The sequence below is a fragment of the Ursus arctos genome, unplaced genomic scaffold, assembly GCF_023065955.2.
Source record: "Ursus arctos isolate Adak ecotype North America unplaced genomic scaffold, UrsArc2.0 scaffold_8, whole genome shotgun sequence".
NCBI classification, from domain to species: domain Eukaryota; kingdom Metazoa; phylum Chordata; class Mammalia; order Carnivora; family Ursidae; genus Ursus; species Ursus arctos.
Genome location: NW_026623100.1, coordinates 11,014,136 through 11,033,007, shown reverse-complemented (window position 1 = coordinate 11,033,007; position 18,872 = coordinate 11,014,136). Strand labels below are relative to the sequence as shown.

The window sequence follows — 18,872 nt, the reverse complement described above, 5'->3', positions numbered from 1 at the left end:
GGCCTATGAAAATTGTTAAATGTCCCCCTGTATCATCCAGTGACAAGGCGAAAAAGGAGGAGAAGGAGAAAAAGGAAGAGAAAGAGAAAAACTGCACAAAACAAGAGGAGTAAGTACTGAGGAGAGCTGCCTCCAACAAGGGGGTGCAGAGGTCACATCAGGCCTGGCCCCTCCCCTGGTCCTGGGAGTCTAGGAACTGTGTTGTCAGACCTTGGCATCGGCCCTGGAGAGGGGCTGCCTAGCGCTGCGGGAAAGCAGTTTGCCCCAGGTGGGGATCAGGCTTCCTGGGATGGTGTGTGGGGCCCACACTGCAGGGAGAGTCCTGCCCCAGCCCTGAGCACCCAGAGGGGGCTTACAGCTAGAGAGGGCTGTCTGCAGCCTTGGGTGAGCGATTAGGGGCTGTCCCTGCGAGCCTGCTCCTGTGCACCCCCACCCCACGTTCCCTTTGCCTGTCTGTACAGTCGGGGTAAGCTGAGGCCTACTCCTGGGCACTAGGAGATACTATTCTCAAACTTCACTCCAAACCCAGTGGTGATGTGCGTTGAGAACATTCCAAAGCCCTGTCAGTGAGCTGTTGATTTGCACCTGCTGAGTCAAGGCAAAGGTGAAAGGCATCCGGGGGTCTCCTCTGGGGCATGGGAGCAGCTCTGCAGGCCTGGGCTAGCTTGTGGGGCATACAGGGTGGGGGAGAAGACTCATGGACCCCCAAAAAAGAAGAATCTCCAGCACCACTTCTAAACTCTAATCCTCAGGAAGTCCTGAAAATGAACACAGAAAGCACCCTAAGGTATTGCTTCCTTCGGTTTTGGCCCACACAACCTAGATGATTCCTAGCCTAGTTGGTTTTTGACGGAGAGGCAGGATCCAAGCGGTTGGACGCGAGTCTTCCGATCATCTGCACAAATGCAGTTAGCTCCCAAATGCACTGCTTCAGAACCACTGAAGTGCACATCTCCAGCCCCAGCCCTGGACGGGGTCTGGGTGGGCCCTGGAAATCAGCGTTTTCACAGAGCTCCCCCAGATGGTTCCAACATTACCACGCTGCATTTTTTCCCAACATGCTGAAGGACGTGGGTGATACCATGGGCACATGGGAATGTCCCCACCATGATCTTATCGTCAACTGTGGCTTCCTGGGGAGCTGACCTAGGAGGGAAGGACCTCCGCAGTCTGCCCTCTCCCAGCCTGTCCCCCCCAGGCAGGGACACCCGATGTGACCCCCTGAGACTGACAGGACGTGTCCCTCGAGTTTAGCCTGCAGTTGCCCTTGGGTCTCTAAGCTAAACCAGATCTCGAAGACTGTCCAATGCTGTGACCTTTCAACACACTGCATTGTTTGTGTGTCGGTGTTTCCAGAAACAAGAAGGACAGCGTGGTGGTGGATCCGTCCAGCAACATGTACTACCGCTGGCTGACTGTCATTGCCCTGCCTGTCTTCTATAACTGGTGTCTGCTGGTGTGCAGGTAGGGGCGGGGCAGGGTCTCCACACAAGGAGGGGGTGAGGGTGGAGGGGCCGGGAAGGGTGAGGGCAGTCCGGCCTCAAGACAGAGCTCTGGGTCCCACTCAGGGGGCTGGATTTCTGGGCCCTATGCGGCCACCAATCAATTGAGTGTCCCCACTTCTCCATCAATACGAAGGATATGAAAGAGGAGCAGCAGAGTTCCCCGAAGCGCTGGCGGGAACCTGTGCTTGCTATGACAGCAAGGGTCCTGTCACCTCGGAACATTCTTAATCCAGCTGTAGGAGGAAGATGCAGGGGCGAGTAGCTACTCTTCTGAGGGGAAGCAGGTGGGGACTGGGCATTCCTGAGCAGCCGACCAGACAAGGATGCGGGGGCAGGGCACAGTTCTCTGATTGTAAGCTGTGTTGCGATGCTGGGGTGCAAGCTGCTGCTCTTGTGAGGGCACCCGGGGCCTTTGGGGTGCTCCTCAGGAGGCCTGCAGGACAGGGATGCAGGGCGAGGGTAGCTGTGGGCTTCGGGAAGTTCCCTGCAAATGTATTTCTGGGATGCAAAGCAAGCTGTTGCTCTTGGGGGAGAGCTGGAGGCTCTGGAACTTTCCTAAGCGAGCTGTAGGAGGCAGGTGCAGGGTGAGCTAACTCCTCTAATAAGGGATCGGGGGAGGGAGAGTTTAGGGTGTCCTAGGAAATCTGCTGCTTGGGAATACAGGGGCAGGATGCTGCTCTCTGACGGTAAGCTGGGGGCCTGGGCTTCCCTGAGCAAGCCTACAGAATGGGGGGAGGGTGCCGAGGGGCTCTGTTCTTCTGAGGGCAAACAGGACCTTTGAGCATCCCTGAGCCAGCCGCAGGACAGAGAGGCAGGGCAGGAGGCTGCTCTCTCAGGGGCTTTGGGGCATTTCTGAGAAAGTCTGTAGGAGAGAGATGTAGGGATACCTGTCTCTCCTCTGATGGGGTTGCTGGGAGTCTGGGTGGCGTATGAGTCAGGTGCGGGCCAAGGATGCAGGGACAAGAGGTCGTGTTTCCTGATGCTGCACTTTGGAGCCTTCCTGTGCAAGCCCACGAGGCAGGTGTGCGGGGGTGAGCCGCTGCCCTTCCTGTGGCAGGTGAGGCTTTGGGCGCTCTGGACGGGGAGGATGAGGCTGCTTTTCTGAGGGGGCAGGGTTTGGGGAAGTTCCTGAGCAAGGAGTTGGAGGCCTGAGGGGCAAGCCGCTGCTCTTCTGGACCCAAGCAGGAGGCTTTGGGGCTTTTCCAAGCAAGCTTCAGGGCAGGATGAGAGGTGAGCTGCTACTCTCTGAGAATAAGTGGGGGCTTCAGGGCCCTTCCCAGCAGGCCTGCAGGACAAGGATGCGGGCTGAGCTGCTGCTCTTCTGAAGGTGGATGGGGGCGTGCGGGGAGAGCCAGGGGACACTGTGACAATCCTGAGCAAGCCTGCAAGACGGACAGTGGCTGCTTCTTGGGGATGGCGAGGAGACATACTACTGTCTGAGTGGAAGTGGGGGCTTTTGGGATTATCTGAGCAGGGCGGGGGGGGGGATCTCCTGCTCTTCTGAGCAGAAGTGTGGGAGTGAGAAGGGGAGAACTTGGGGCTGCTCTAGCCCACCTGCAGGATGGGGATATGTGGGCAAGCTGTTCCTGTGGCGGGGGGGTTGCTGGGGCTGCAGGAACCTGCTATTCTGAGGAGGCAGCGGGGGGCTCAGGTTGCTGAGCCAGCTGCAGGGTGGGGACACAGCCAGGGGCTGCTCTTTTGAGGTGAAGAGGGGTATCTGAGAGGTACTGTCTGTATGAGTGATAGTGAGCAGAAGGATGTAGAAAGTAGAAAATATTTACTGGCTTGTTAGTTGTTAATTTCTGAGAAATTCCTCTAGTTTTGTTGGCATTTGACCCCAGAAAGGGCAAGCGCCACGTTTCAGCACATGACTCCACCCGTGAGGCCTAGAAGAACGGCCCCTCCCGGGATCCCAGAGCTCACTGTTGAGAGGCCTGGGGCTCTGTCTTTGGGCCAGAAAAGCTTCCCAGAGCTGGGTCTCCTCATCAGAGCCTGGGGTGATATCGCTGGGGCACAAACCGTGCAGGCCGGCCTGAGACCAAGACGAAGGCCGCAGTGTTCAGCCCAGAGCTGGCGTCTGCTTCCAGCCAGGCCCCGGACATGCGCACTCCTTCCCTCGCTTGCTTAGGGCCTGTTTCGATGAGCTGCAGTCTGAACACGTGATACTGTGGCTGGTCCTGGACTACTCGGCAGATGTCCTCTATGGCTTGGATGTGCTGGTGCGAGCCCGGACAGGTGAGTGGGTCCAGGCCCAGGGACTTCTCTGCGCCAGGCCACAGACCCACCTCATGCATCAGGAGGGGGACCACGGGGACCACAGGGCAGGTTCTGAGATCCAGAATGGTGGGCATTACCTCCCTCTGACCACGAGAGCCCAGGCGGGTCTGGGGAAGGCCCAACAGTGAGGGTGTCGTACTGCTGTAAGCTCCTTCTGCGGTGACCCTTTAGCCGAAGTCAGGATACCTGGGTTCTGGTCTCTGCTGTCCCAACAAACTGTGTGACCTTGAGCAAGTCGAGTTGTCTCTCTGGACCTCATTTGTATCACCTGTGAAATAAGAAGGCCAAACTGTCATCTCTCAAAGAACCCCTCCAGCAGCGACAGTTCAATGTGGCGAGAAACAGGAGGGAGAGCTCCGTCCATCTTGGAGTTCCTTTCCCCAGAAAGTTGGAGGATCCAGGTCCTGTTACTCTCTGGTTTTAGATGGAGGAATAAAATCAGAAACAGGGCCCAGGTGAATGATGACTTCCTCAGATCGCCTCTGGTTGTGAGTGACTGCTAAAATCCCCCATGTCTGAGGGTCCAAACTGTGTATCCTTGGGGCACCTTTTTCTAATCTGCACAAAGACATCACATTAGCTGGCAGGGGCCTGGCTTGTCACTTTCAAGATTTTTGAGCTAAAAACCAGGCCATAGTTGTCATCATAAATACCACCACATTGCAGCAGCAAGCCTTCACGTGGCTTCATGGTATGCAAAGCATTTCAAGCACCTCTTGGTTTCTCATGAGAACTGCTGCATGAGTCAGGAAGTGCAGGCAGGACTATCTCCATCTTGCTGATTTAGAAACTGAGGCCCAGAGATGCTGGCCCAAAGTCCACAGTCACTACCCGGCAGGGCCAGACCAGCGCCCCCTGCTTCTACACGGTGCCCAGCATCATAAGTTAGAAGACCTCTGGGGAGCCTGGATGGCTCAGTCTGTTAAGCATCTGATTCTTGATTTCAGCTCAAGTCATGATCTCAGGGTCCTGGGATCGGGCTCTGCCTTGCTCCCAGCTCAGCAGGGAGTCTGCTTGTCTCCCTCTCCCTCTGTCTCTCCCCCTGCTCGTGCACACTCTCTCTTAAATAAATAAATAAATCTTGAAGAAGAAGAAGAAGAAGAAGAAGAAGAAGAAGAAGAAGAAGAGAAGAAGAAGAAGAAGAAGAAGAAGAAGAAGAAGAAGAAGAAGAAGACGACCTCAAGTATGCAGCTGGAGGCTTGCAGGAGTAACTTAGTCAATCCTGGTGGTCTGCCACTTCGTGGTCACATAAGCCTACTGAGACATGAGAGCTCCCTGGGTGGCCAGACTCATCAAGCCAGCTATCCTTGTTTCAACAAAGCTTCAGTGAGACCAGTTACCCCGCTCAGACAGGGATCTCACCCGTTTCTGCGCTTGGGTACTATCGCTGACAATCTAAGATTCAGCAGGAAGCCTAGAGGGGAAGCCTGGTAGGCACAGAAACCAAGCGGCCATGGATCATACTCGAAAGGGGAAAAAATCTCCAGAATCAAGAGAGGACATTATTAAGGAAGTAGGGAGGAGCCCGGAGGTGCTAGGAGTGCTGTGGAATGAGCTAGGTACTCAACAAATACAATGCTAACCAAAAAATGAAATAGGAAATTGGGGCCTGGGAAGCGGGGTGTCCCTCCCATGTGACAAGAAACTTGATGCTTGCTTTTCACAAAGGGGGCAGTCCCGCCTCCACCAGCCCTCAAACGGTGGCCCTGGATCAGCAGCAGGATCACCCAGACCTCGTTAGACGTAGACCCCAGACCTATGGAACCAACTGTGGGCATGGCCCAGACTCTGGGTTTCACAGAACCCTCAGTATGAGTCTGATGCTTAACCAAAATCTAAAAGACATTCATCATATCATTCCCTCTACTTTTGTGCATGTTTGAAAATGTTTAAAAAAAAAAAAAAGAAGAAGAAGAATACAAGTCTCAGCCTACTTGACTGATTTTACCAGTAATAATGCCTCACGACTCTCTGATGTCCAGCTCAGCTCCAGGCCAGTCTCACGTTTCGGGGGCAGATCTCAGCTGCATATGTTTTCAGAGCTCTTGGGATGACAGAAATGTGCAGCCAGGAAGGAGAACTACGGCTTCCCTAGGCAATGTTTGTAAAAGGCAGGTCGTGCAGGCCCTATTAGTGGCTGGTGAAATCCGTTTGGTAGGCCAGGCACTTCTACAATGGTTATCATTAATATTTCCAAACAAACACAAAATCAGAGACAGTAGTATTATAAACCCCCATGTACCTTCACCCAGCTTCAGCAGTTACCAGCATTTGGCTAATGTTTCTTCTCTCCCCCCCCCCCCCACCCTTTTCTTGGCTGGAGTATTTTAAAGCCAGTCTCAGACAGTAACCGCTTTAACATGTATCTCTAACTTTAAAGGATGCATTTTAAAAATGTAATGTCCAGGGACTCCTGGCTGGCTCAGTCAGAAGAGTATAAGGCTCTTGATCTTTGGGTGGTGGGTTCAAGCCCTGCACTGGGTGTAGAGCTTACTTAAATAAACTTTATATATATATATATATATATATATATATATATATACACATATATATTTCATTATATAGTATATATATTAAATAATGTATATATACAACACATCCATTTATCTTTTAAAATTTAATAAACATTCCTTGCTATCATCTAACAGCAGTCTGCACTCAAATTTACCCAATTATTCTACATTTTAACTGAATAAAATAGGTCAGAACATTATAGACGAGAAAATATCAGAGTGCATTTTTGTAGTAATAGGTAAATGTGGTTTTTTGAAATTGTTTCTGTCACGTATGTATAACCACGTCTTTCTTAGTTACGGTGTAAAATGTTTTTCTGTAGGCCACGGTCAAAAAACAAAAAACCCAAAAAACAAAAAAACAGCCTCTTTAATGCCCAAGTGACCTCCATCTTTTTCTTTAGGCTTCCTTGAGCAAGGCTTGATGGTCAAGGATGGCCAGAGGCTGTGGAAGCATTACACAAAGACCGTGCATTTCAAGCTGGACATATTGTCTCTGGTCCCTACAGACCTGGCTTATTTTAAGTTGGGTATAAATTACCCAGAACTGAGGTTCAATCGCCTGCTGAAGTTTGCCCGGCTCTTTGAGTTCTTCGACCGCACAGAGACGAGGACCAATTACCCCAATTTGTTCAGGATCGGGAACCTGGTCTTGTATATCCTCATCATCATCCACTGGAATGCCTGCATCTACTTTGCCATTTCCAAGTTCATTGGTTTTGGGACAGATTCCTGGGTCTATCCAAACATCTCAAACCCAGAGTATGGACGCCTCTCCAGGAAGTACATTTATAGTCTCTATTGGTCCACCTTGACCCTGACCACCATCGGGGAGACCCCACCCCCTGTGAAAGACGAGGAGTATCTGTTTGTGGTCATAGACTTCCTAGTGGGCGTCCTGATTTTTGCCACCATTGTTGGCAACGTGGGCTCCATGATCTCGAACATGAATGCTTCACGGGCCGAGTTCCAGGCCAAGATTGACTCTATCAAGCAGTACATGCAATTCCGCAAGGTGACCAAGGACTTGGAGACACGGGTGATCCGGTGGTTTGACTACCTATGGGCCAACAAGAAGACGGTGGATGAGAAAGAGGTGCTCAAGAGTCTCCCAGACAAACTGAAGGCCGAGATCGCCATCAACGTGCACCTGGACACTCTGAAGAAGGTCCGCATCTTCCAAGACTGCGAGGCAGGGCTGCTGGTAGAGCTGGTGCTCAAGCTGCGGCCCGCAGTGTTCAGCCCAGGGGACTACATCTGCAAGAAGGGGGACATCGGGAGGGAGATGTACATCATCAAGGAGGGCAAGCTGGCTGTGGTGGCGGATGACGGCATCACCCAGTTCGTGGTCCTCAGCGATGGGAGTTACTTTGGGGAGATCAGCATCTTAAACATCAAGGGGAGCAAGTCGGGGAACCGCAGGACAGCCAACATCAGGAGCATCGGCTACTCAGACCTGTTCTGCCTTTCCAAGGATGATCTGATGGAGGCTCTCACCGAATACCCGGAAGCTAAGAAGGCCCTGGAGGAGAAGGGACGGCAGATCCTGATGAAGGACAACCTGATTGACGAGGACGTGGCCAAGGCCGGGGCGGACCCCAAGGATATCGAGGAGAAGGTAGAGCACCTGGAGTCCTCCCTGGACACCCTGCAGACCAGGTTTGCTCGGCTCCTGGCCGAGTACAACGCCACCCAGATGAAGGTGAAGCAGCGTCTCAGTCACCTGGAAAACCAGGTGAAGATCTGTGGGAGCCACCCTCTGTCTGACGGGTGTGCTCCTGGGGAGGCTGAGAAAACAGAGACCAAACAATAGTGAAAGGCAGAGGTCCGTGTCCTGTTTCCCAGAGTCAGCCGTTGGTGTGATGCACTGTGGCCACAGCTGAACGGCCCAGGACTCGGTGGGGTTGCATTCCCATTCTCCTTACCCTTTGCAAGCCATGTGGCCCCGGGAGAGAGCCTCAGTTTCCTCACTTAGCTTCATTCAGGGCTCATGATGTCAGTCCCAGTTAAGTGGCAGGCCACTGTGATGTCCGCATGGAACACGGCATGAGGCAGGGCTTTGTATGGGTGTCAGGTGTCTCTGGTCCACGCATACGAAAGTGTGGGCACAGAACACTTATTTTTTTAATCCATGGGGAATTTTTAGACTTTTGAACTTTATTTTCTTGTAAATGGAAGATTATTTAGTCATCCACCCCCCCACACACACCCCACGCCACCACCTTCTGATAAGGGAGATGTAATAGAAGCTAGAAGTGCGATGTGGGATCTGAAATTCAACCTTACACGAGACAGTTTGGGGCACATTTCTGAATCTGGTTTCTCCTTGTGTGCTCTTTGGGATTCTAGAAATTCTGGCCTTTGGTTGTGCTGTGATGAGCACAAGGGATGAAGCCAAGTCGCCCCATTTGAGGTCACTTCGAGCCTTTGATACAAATCCGACTCCCTGCCCTCCAGCCCCTGTGAAACAGGAATCTGTTTCACAGAAAAGAACATCTCGATGAGGACAAGAAACATCTCCTTCTAACTCACCAAAGGGGTTTAAAGACAGCCTCTCCCCTCAGTCCTGAGTCAGGAACAGAGGCAGCCTGTTCTGGCTTGAGGAGGAGAGTTGTGTTCAGGGGCAAGCCTTTCAGCCTTCTCAGTCAAGCAAAGCTGACAAGTAGAAGTTTTAGAAGATCAGACCTTTAGGCCATATCTTTGCAAACTGCCTCTCCGCTCAGAGAGGAAGCCTCACTCTCCCCTGGAATTGAATCCAGTGGCAAAGGTCTCACTAGGCTAAAGTGTGCCCAGTACAGGACCTAGCTTTTTTCTTTTTTTAATCCAGTAAATAGAATTCCATTACCATTGTATAAGGTATTTCTATATTTGGGTTCTATGATTGTGGATTATAACCTTAATGGTTCATCCTTCACTTAAATACACAATGTAAATTACCCAAAGTGAGTCATTGTTCTGATGCAGAGAAGCCATTGATGCAGGTTTCCTTCTCTTTTCTCTTTCTCCTTCTTTTCCCCTCCCTCTCTTCATTCCCCTTCCTTCCTTCTCTCTTTCTCTTTCTCTTTCTCTTTCTCTTCTCTTCTCTTCTCTTCTCTTCTCTTCTCTTCTTTCTCCTCTTCCTCCTCTTCCTCTTTCTTCTCAGAAAAAAAATGCCCCATTTTGCTTCAGGAACTTTGAAGGCTCTGGTGGTCTGACTTTATAACCCATTTGCTACATAACAGGGCCCTAATACAAAAGGTGCTGCATTTTCAAGTACGTATTTTGGATTTATATGGGTCTCTTCTGGTTTTTATTACAGATCATTTAACCATTTTAACTTTCAAAAATGAATTTAAAAGGACTATGAAAGGAAGATGTGCTCCAAGCTCATATCATCAGCAAACTGTAACTAGCAATGTATTCTCAAAATGCATATATTTTAAAAGCCTTAACTCTTAATTATGCCTACGTTTATATTTGCACAGGAAAAATAGAAACCTGGATTAAGAAAATATAGAATGACTCCTGCTTCATATTTTGTCAAAGGGGAGATTCAGTTGTGGGATATGCGTCTAAGGCAGTGAGCCTACCTTCCCAAGTCAAACAGGCGCTGGGGAGGAGGGGATGGCGCGGACTCCGTGGGAGGGGATGTGCCCGGCCAGAAGCAGGTGAGAAAATGCAACCAAAGCTGCCACATCTGTCAGAGCAAATAAGTCAAACCATGCAAGTATATAAGAAGTGGGTCTCAGGCAGGATGCTAAGTGTCCTGGTATCGTCTGTCCCAGGTTGCCGTGGGGGGTATTCGGGCAGTTTGGGAAAGTATGAGTGGACAGGAAGCAGGAGGCTGACTAGTAAGCACGTCCCCAGATTCTTCCACTGCTTATGCCCAAGGAGTTCCGGTGGTAAGTTCGAATGCGGGCTTTGGGGAGTCAAGCCTGAGCTCATTCAAGTCCCACCACCGCCACTCAGGCAAGTTGCTTTCCTTTTCTGGGCCTCACTTTCCTCACCTGAGAAATGGAAACGATACTGCCCACCTCCCCTCGCAGGGAATGATACTGTGAATAAACTTCCAAATAGCACAGTGTAATGGGCATGGCCTGTGAAACCGCTTGGGTGCAGAAAACATAACATTGTTTTTCTGGAGGGATAAATGAGTATGGTTTCATCTAGTTAGTCTCCAGCTGCCAAGATTGTGGGGAGGTTGAGTCCCTGGCTGTTTTTAGGGCTCCTGTTTACTGTCGTGGAATTTGAGACAAGGTTTGTGTTCTCCCAGCCATTGTGGCTGCCCAGTGGAGGCAGTCCCTCTCACTGCCCCAGGTTCAGCCACAGGCAGCCATGCTGGGAGATGGGGAGACAGCTTCTCTTTGTGCCTTTTGTGGGAGTCTAAGCTCACGGAAGGGTGTGTGTGTCTGCATGTGTGTGTGTGTGTGTGTGTGTGTGTGTGTAAAGAGAGAAAGTCCCTGAGACAGGGAGGGAAGAAAATATTGGTGAGCACCCCTCCAGGTGTGGACGGATGCAGGCTCCCTGGCAGAACCCCAGGGAGGTGCGAGGTGGCAGGACCTGGAATGAGAGGACTGGACTTTGGCTCTGGAGAACCCAGCCTGGCCAAGATCTCAGCGCCTCAAGCTTAGAAAGTCCCGAAGCTGCTACACAGCAAGGAACGACACAGGAGCAGGACAAGGGTATCTTGTCAGTGACCAGTATAAAAAGTGTCTGAAAATATCTGTAACTCAATTGATTCATTAAGAGAGACATCTGCTCCATCCCTCCGAAGCATTGGCCCTCGGAGAACTGTTGCTACCAACTCTCAAAGTTAAACAGGGCCAGGGATCTGTTATAGCTTTATCAGCAAACTCTGGTCCGTCTCAGACCCTTCTTCCAGGATGTTCTGAAATAGAAGCCAAGGCAGTTCCCTCTCGGTCTCAGGGCCATTAGTAATACCCTGAGGAAGGGAAGGTGAAACAAAAACTGTAATGAACAAAATGGAAAATAAAAATGCTTCTTTGACATGCAGGGCGTGAATTTTGTCTAGTAAAGTTGAAGATTCTCATACCTGTGACCTAGCAGTCTTCTCCATATTATAGGAAAAATTATAGGCTCCATATTATAGGGAAAAATTTCAGATATGTGTACCCAGAGGCATGTACAAATGTTTATTACCACATTGCTTTTAATAGAAAAAAGGAAATAACCTACAGATCAGAATCTAAGAACAAATTAGGAAAATATATAATATGTTAGGTGTTTCACCAAAGACAATTTAATAGAAGGAATTAATTGAACAGGCATCAGAGGGCTTAGAGAACAGAAAAGGAGCTGTAGGGTTCACCAGAGAGAGTAACTACAGAAAGCAGCTGTTACCCTTGGGGCTGCGGGAGCAAAGGAAAGGGGGTGCTCAGAGGAGAGCCCCTCAGAGTTGCGACTCAGGCCTCTGAAGGTGGGGGAGGCTGCTGGCGGTTACTGGTAATATAGAAACTCAGAGGAATTTGGAAAAGGTAGGACTTTGGACATGATCTGAAAACGGGCATTGTGTGGTGGGACTGGTCCTGGAGAGTCCCAGAAGAAGTTCCCAAAGGAGGCTGGATCCAGCTGCCACTGCCTGGGCAATCTGCTGCTGTTCTGGCTATATAACCAGGATGCCCAGCAAACAGGAAAAAGAAAGTCCCTCATCCCCTTCCCCCCTTCCTTCCAGTCGTCCTCAGCTGCTGCCCAGTAGAGGGTCCTAGGAAAGGGAAGACAGAGAGGAAGGAGGTCTTGGACTTCACTGACAGAATGTCTGCCGCTGACTGGAGGCCTTACCTCAGATGTACTTAGATGAGGTGGTGAAGACCCGCTCCCCACTGACTGATGGCTGAAAGTCTATTGTCAACATTTTTTCTTTGTCCTGAGGGCTTTTCCTTTGGAGAATGTGGAAATCCCTGAGAAAAAGCAGGATGGGAACAAGGGAAAAGATCATTGCTCAAGCATCTCCTGTGTGAGGGCATTGCTCTTCATGCTAAAGTATGAATTTCCTCAGTTAATAATCGCTCCTGTTGGGGGAAACTTCTTTCCTTAGGCATTTATTCTTTAAATATAATCACCATCAATCATGAACTGGTTTTTTAAATGTATGCCTACTCTGTGCAAAGCAGAGTTTAAGACTGGCTTTTCTGGGCGGCCTGGGTGGCTCAGTTGGTTAAGCCTCCGACTCTTGATTTCAACTCAGGTCGTGATCTTAGGGTCATGAGATCGAGCCCCGCGTGGGGCTCCCTGCTCAGCGCAGAGTCTGCTTGTCCCTCTCCCTCTGCTCCTCCTCCTGCTCTCTCTCTCTCTCAAATAAATAAATAAAATCTTTATTTAAAAAAAAAAACTGCTTTCCTAAAACTCATCTATTAGAATGGCTAAATACAAGGAACTGGCAATGCCAAATGTTGTCAAGGTGGTGAAGTGCCAAGAATTCTCATTCATTGTCTGGTAGGTATGCAAAATGGTCCAGCTACTTTGGACAACAACTTGGTATATTTAAAAAGTTAAAAATACACGTAATATATGATTACGAAGGGGACACATAGGGGAAATGTTAGAGTGATGTGTGGTACTGAGGTGGTGACTGTATGATTCTACGCATCTGTCCAAACTCATAGAACCGCACATCACAAAGAGGGAACTTTAATGTATGCAAATTTTAAAATGTCAACCAGGATGTGGGACAATCCCAGGAGGGAACGACGAATGTGACAATGAATTTAACTGCATTAAAAAATATGACATAACCTCACTAAAGGATTTAGGGTAAAATGATGACTTAAGTAATTTTTGTTCAGTGAGTCCTCCGACTTTGTTAATCCTTTTCAAGATTGTTTTGGCTATTCTGGGTCCTTCCATTTTCATAAAAATTTTAGATCAGCTTGTCTATTTCTGCAAATGGGATTGATAGGGATTGCACTGGATTGTAGATCCATTTGGGGAGATATTGCCATTTTATAACTAACTATTGAGTCTTCTGATCCATAAATACCAGATGTCTTTCCATTTACTTGGGTTCTCTTTATCCCTTTGAACAGTGTTTTGGATTTTCAGCATAGAGGTCTTGGACTTCTTTTATTAAATATACTCCTACGTATTTTATTCCTTTTGATGCTATATTAAATGGAGTTGTTTTCTTAATTTCATGTTCAAATTGTTCATTGCTAGTTTATTAAAAAAAATATTGATCTTGTACCCTGCATCGTTGCTGATCTGGTTTACTCTAATTCTTTTAAATGGATTCCTTAGGCTTTTCTATATACAAGATCATGTTATCCGCAAATAGAAATGGTTTTACCTTTCCTTTTCAGTGTGAATGTCTTTATTTTTTAGTAAATTTTTAGTTTTAATATTTAAATATTTATAGTCAGCTAGAGCTTACTTGCTCTAGCTAGCATCTCCAATAAAATGTTGCACAGACGTGGTGGGGGATGTCTTTGTCTTCTTGTTCCTGGTCTTAGGAGTAAAGCACGCAGTCTTTCGTCAAGTATAATGTCAGCTGTGGGTTTTCAGAAGCGCTCTTTGTCAGCCTGAGGAAATTCTCTTCTATACCATGTTGGTTGAGTTTTGGGTGTTGAATTGGGTCAAATGATTTTTCTGCTTCTAATGAGATAATCATGTGTTTTTGTCTTTTATTAATATATTACCTTAATTGGTTTTTAGATATCAAACTAACCTTGTATTCCTGGGATAAGTCCCACTTGGTCACAGTGTATAACCTTTTCCATATGTTACTAGATTCAGTGTGCTAGCATATTTCTGGAGGATTTTTAAAACCTATATTCATAAGAGATATTGGGCTGTAGTTTTTATTATTATTCTCATGTCTATGTCTGGTTTTGGTTTTAGCGATACAGTCCTCATAGAAAGATTTTGGAAGTTTTTTCTCCTCCTTTAACTTCTGTAAGAGTTTGTAAAGGATTCTTTAGATATGTGTTCAAATTCATTAGTGGAGACATCTGGGCCTGAGGTTTTCTTAAAATTTAATTTAATTTTTTAAATTTAAATTCAATTAGCCAGGTATAGTACATCATTGGTTTTTGATATAATGTTCAATGATTCATTAGTTCAATATAACACTCAGGGCTCATCACATCATGTGCCCTCTTTAATGCCCATCACCCAGTTAACCCATCCCCCCATCCACCTCCCTTTCCGCAACCCTCAGTTTGTTTCCCAAAGTCAAGAGTCTCATATGGTTTGTCTCCCTCTCTGATTTCTTCCCATTCCGTTTTCCCCCACCCCTATTGTCCTCTGCGCTATTCCTTAAGTTCCATATATGAGTGAAACCATATGATAATTGTCTTTCTCTGATTGACTTATTTCACTTAGCATAATCCCCTCCGGTTCTGTCCATGTCAATGTAAATGGTAGATATTCAGCCTTATTACTCAGCCATCAGAAAGGGTTGTGGCTTTTTTTCCCCCATGGAATGTTTTAAAGGTACTAATAATTCTTCCTCCTCCCCTTCTTCTCCTTCTTCTCTTTCTTCCCCCCCCCTCCTCCTCCTCCTCCTCCTCCTCCTTCTTCTTCTTCTTCTTCGTTATAGGTCTACACAGATTTTCTGTTCCTTTAGAGTTTGTTTCATGAGTTTGTTTCTTTCCAGGAATTTCTCCATATCGCCCAAGTTATGTAGTTTGTTGAAATAAAGTTGTTCAGAGCTTCCTCTGTAATCCTTATTATTTATGTGAGGTCAGAAGTGAGATCTCCTCTTTCATTCTTAATTTTATTTTAAGTTTTATTTATTTATTTATTTATTTGAGAGAGAGAGAGAGAAAGGGACAGAGACAGAGACAGAGAGAGAGAGAGAGCAAGCAGCGGGGAACGGCAGAGGCAAAGGGAGAAGCAGACTTGATCCCAGGACCCTGAAATCATGACCTGAGCCAAAGGCAGATGCTTAACTGGCTGAGCCACCCAGGTGCTCCTCTCATTGCCAGTTTTAGTAATTTGAATCTTCTCTCTCCCTTTTGCTTGGTCACTCTAGCTAAAGGTCTGTCAAAATTGTTAATACTTTTAAAGGACCAACTTTTAGCTTTATTGATTTTTCCGTACTGTTTTTCTACTTGTATTTCGTTTGTTTCCATACTAATCTTTATTATTTCCTTCTGTTTCTTTTGGGCTTTTATTTCTCTAGTTTCTAAAGGACAAAGCTTAGGTTACTGATTTTAGTTCTATCTTCTTTTTTAATATAGGTGTTTCCAGCCATAAAATTTCCTCTAAGCACTGCTTTAGCTGCATCCCAAAAGTTTTGGTACGCTGAGTTTTTATTTTAATTTTTCTTCAAATATTTTCTCACTTTCCACATTGGGCTCCATGCTGAGCATGAAACCTACTTAAAATTAAATTAAATTAAATTAAATTAAATTAAATTAAATTAAATTAAATTAAATTAAATCACAGGGTCCTGGGTGGCTCAGTCAGTTAAGCATCTGACTCTTGATCTCAGCTCAGGTCTTGATCTCAGAGTTGTGAGTTCAAGCCCTGCTTTGGGCTCCATGGAGCCCACTTAAAAAAAAAAAATAATAAAGTAAAATAAAATATTTTCTCACTTCCCTTTTGAGTTCTTTTTGATCCCTTAGTTACTGAGGGCATATTGTTTAATTTACCTGTACCTGTCATTTCCTTCTGCTGCTGATTTTTATTTTAGTACCATTGTTATCAAAGAACATACTTTGTATCTCTTCAATCCTTTTTAATTTACTGAGTTTTCTTAATGGCCTGCCACATACTCTATCCTGGAGAACGTTTCATGTATAATTGAGTAGTACGTTCGTGTGTTCTGATACTGTTTGGTAGATATCTGTTAAGGCTAGTTGACTTATAATGTCATTTGTGTCTTCTGTTTCCTTGTTGATCTGCCTCATGGTTTTATCCATCACAAAAAGTGGAGTATTGACATCTTCAATCAGTATTATTACACCGTCCACTTCTTAGTTAAATTCTGTCAGTTTTACCTCATGTGTTTGGATACATGATCCTTATAATTATTATATCTTCCTAATGGATTGACCCTCTTATAAAATGTTCCTCTTTGTTTATAGTGTTTTGTTTTGTTTTAAGGTTTATTTTTTCTGATATTAGTGTAATCACTGCAGCACTCTGTTGGTTCGTGTTTCCACTTTTGTCCATTATTTTACCTTCAACCTATTCGTACCTTTGAATTTTAAGTTTGTTTCTGTAGAAAGCACATGGTTGGATTTTTAAAAATTTACATCCGCTAAGCTCTGCCTTTTGATTAGAATGTTTAGTTTATTTACATTTACTATGACTTGTGATAAGATAAGACTTATGTCTGCCATTCTTGCCATTTTTTTTTTAAAGATTTTATTTATTTATTCGACAGAGACAGCCAGTGAGAGAGGGAACACAAGCAGGGGGAGCGGGAGAGGAAGAAGCAGGCTCATAGCAGAGGAGCCTGATGTGGGGCTCGATCCCATAACGCCGGGATCACGCCCTGAGCCGAAGGCAGACGCTTAACCGCTGTGCCACCCAGGCGCCCCACTGTCTTCTTCTGTGGTGAATGGCTATGTTCTAGTATACTATTTTAATTCCCTTCTTTCTTTTACTCTGTAGTTATATCTGTATCTATCTATATCTATGCCTAGTGTTTGTCCTGGGAATTACAATTATCATCTTTATTTAAAACGATCTAGTTTATATTAATACTAACCTAATTGTAGTGGTATACGCAAACTTTGCTCCAATCAAGCAGTTTTATCCCCGCTCCTTTATGCTATTATTGCCATACACGTTATATCTTTTTCATGTTATGATACCAGCAAATCAGATTATATCGTTGTTTCATGTAGTTGTCTTTTAAATCAGAGAGAGGTATCACAAACTGACTTTTACCTTGTATTTGCCTTTAGTTTTTATTCCTTTATGTGAATTTGAGTTATTTTCCAGTGTCCTTTCATTTCAGCCCAAAAGACTCCCTTTAGTATTTCCTATATGGTAGGTCTGCTGGCAATGAATTACCAGTTTTTTGCTTGTTTGGGAATATCTTAACTTCTCCCCCCCCTTTTTTTATAATTTTTATTTTGTTATATTAGTCACCATACAGTACAACCCCAGTTTTTGATGCAATGTTCCATGATTCATTATTTGCATATAACACCCAGTGCACCATGCAATATGTGCCCTCCTTACTACCCATCACCGGTCTATCCCAGTCCCCCACCCCCCTCCCCTCTGAAGCCCTCAGTTTGTTTCCCAGAGTCCATAGTCTCTCATGGTTCATTCCCCCTTCTGTTTACCCCCCTTCATTCTTCCCTTCCTTCTCCTACCGATCTTCCTATTTCTTATGTTCCATAAATGAGTGAAACCAGATGATAATTGTCTTTCACTGCTTGACTTATTTCACTTAGCATAATCTCCTCCAGTGCCGTCCATGTTGCTGCAAAGGTTGTGTAATTGTTCTTTCTGATGGCTGAGTAATATTCCATTGTATATATGGACCACACCCTCTTAATCCAGTCATGAAGACACAGCTCTTAACTTTATTAAGGATCTCTTGTACATAATGAGTTACTTCTTTTTTTTTAAGATTCTCTCCATCTTTGGCTTTTGATAGTTTGATTATGATGTATCTAGGTGTGAATCTCTTTGAGTTTATCCTATTTGGAGTTTATTGAACTTATTGGATAAGCAGATTAGTGTTTTTCATCAAATTGGGACGTTTTTAGCCATTATTTCTTCAAATATTCTTTCTGTATCTTTCTGTTTCTTTCTGGGATTTCCAGTATGTCTATGTTGATATACTAGGTGGTGTCCCACAAACCTCTGAGGCTCTGTTCACATTTTTCATTCTTTTTTTTTATGTTCCTCAGGCTAGGCAATATCAGTTGACCTATCCTAAAGTGTGAATTCTTTCTTCTGCCAGCTCGGTCCTGCTGTTGTACTTCTCTGAGATAATTTTTACGTCAGTTGTTGCACCTTTTAACTTTAGGATTTCTGTTTGGTTCTTTTTTATAATTCCTATTTCTTTATTGATATTCTCTTTTTTTCCTCTTGTACTTTTCTTTAATTTTTTAGATATAGTTTCCTTTAATTCTTTGAATGTATTTTCTTTCTTTGGACATATTTATAATAAGTGATTTAAAGTCTTTGTCTAGTAAGTCCATCATTTGTGTTTTCTTATGGACATTCTATTCACTACCTTTTAGCTTGAGTCCTTTCCTGTTTCTTTATATGTCTCATAAATTTTTATTTAAAACTGGACACTTAAATAATATAATATGGCAATTCTAGAAATCGTATTTCCTTCTACCCCAAAGTTTGTTATTTTTTGTTTCTTTAGTGACTCTCTTGGAATAATTCTGTAAAGTCTGTATTCTTTGTCATTTTTAGCCTCTGAAACCCTGGCTTGGTTAGCTTAATGATTCGCTAATGATTAGACAAAGGTATTCTCAAATGCTGGAGCCAATATGTCTTCCTGACCTCATGGAGGGGTTGTGTATGTATGTTGAGGCACGTCTTCAGTGCTTAAGCAGGCAGTTCACAGTTCTGCCTGAGTCTTCACTTCTTGTTTGCTCAAACCCTCAAAGTCAGCCAAAAGTGAGAGATTATGGTCTTCTCAAGTCTTTCCCGAGCA

The 18,872-nt window shown here is 45.7% G+C and overlaps 1 protein-coding gene across 3 annotated transcripts in view; it reads left to right on the top strand.

Annotated features, from left to right (window-relative positions):
* Positions 1 to 11,365, top strand: part of CNGA3 (cyclic nucleotide gated channel subunit alpha 3) — a 45,151-nt gene extending 33,786 nt beyond the window's left edge. For 2 of the 3 annotated variants that reach the window (XM_057309332.1, XM_026517618.4), the window contains 3 exons: positions 1,357 to 1,464; positions 3,634 to 3,740; positions 6,700 to 11,365. In XM_057309332.1, the coding sequence (XP_057165315.1) occupies positions 1,357 to 1,464; positions 3,634 to 3,740; positions 6,700 to 8,108 (1,624 nt within the window). In that variant the 3' untranslated portion in view covers positions 8,109 to 11,365. Of the gene's footprint in view, positions 1 to 40; positions 110 to 1,356; positions 1,465 to 3,633; positions 3,741 to 6,699 lie in introns of all 3 variants that reach the window. The other variant, XM_057309333.1, reaches the window with a different exon arrangement.
* Positions 11,366 to 18,872: the final 7,507 nt, after the last annotated feature.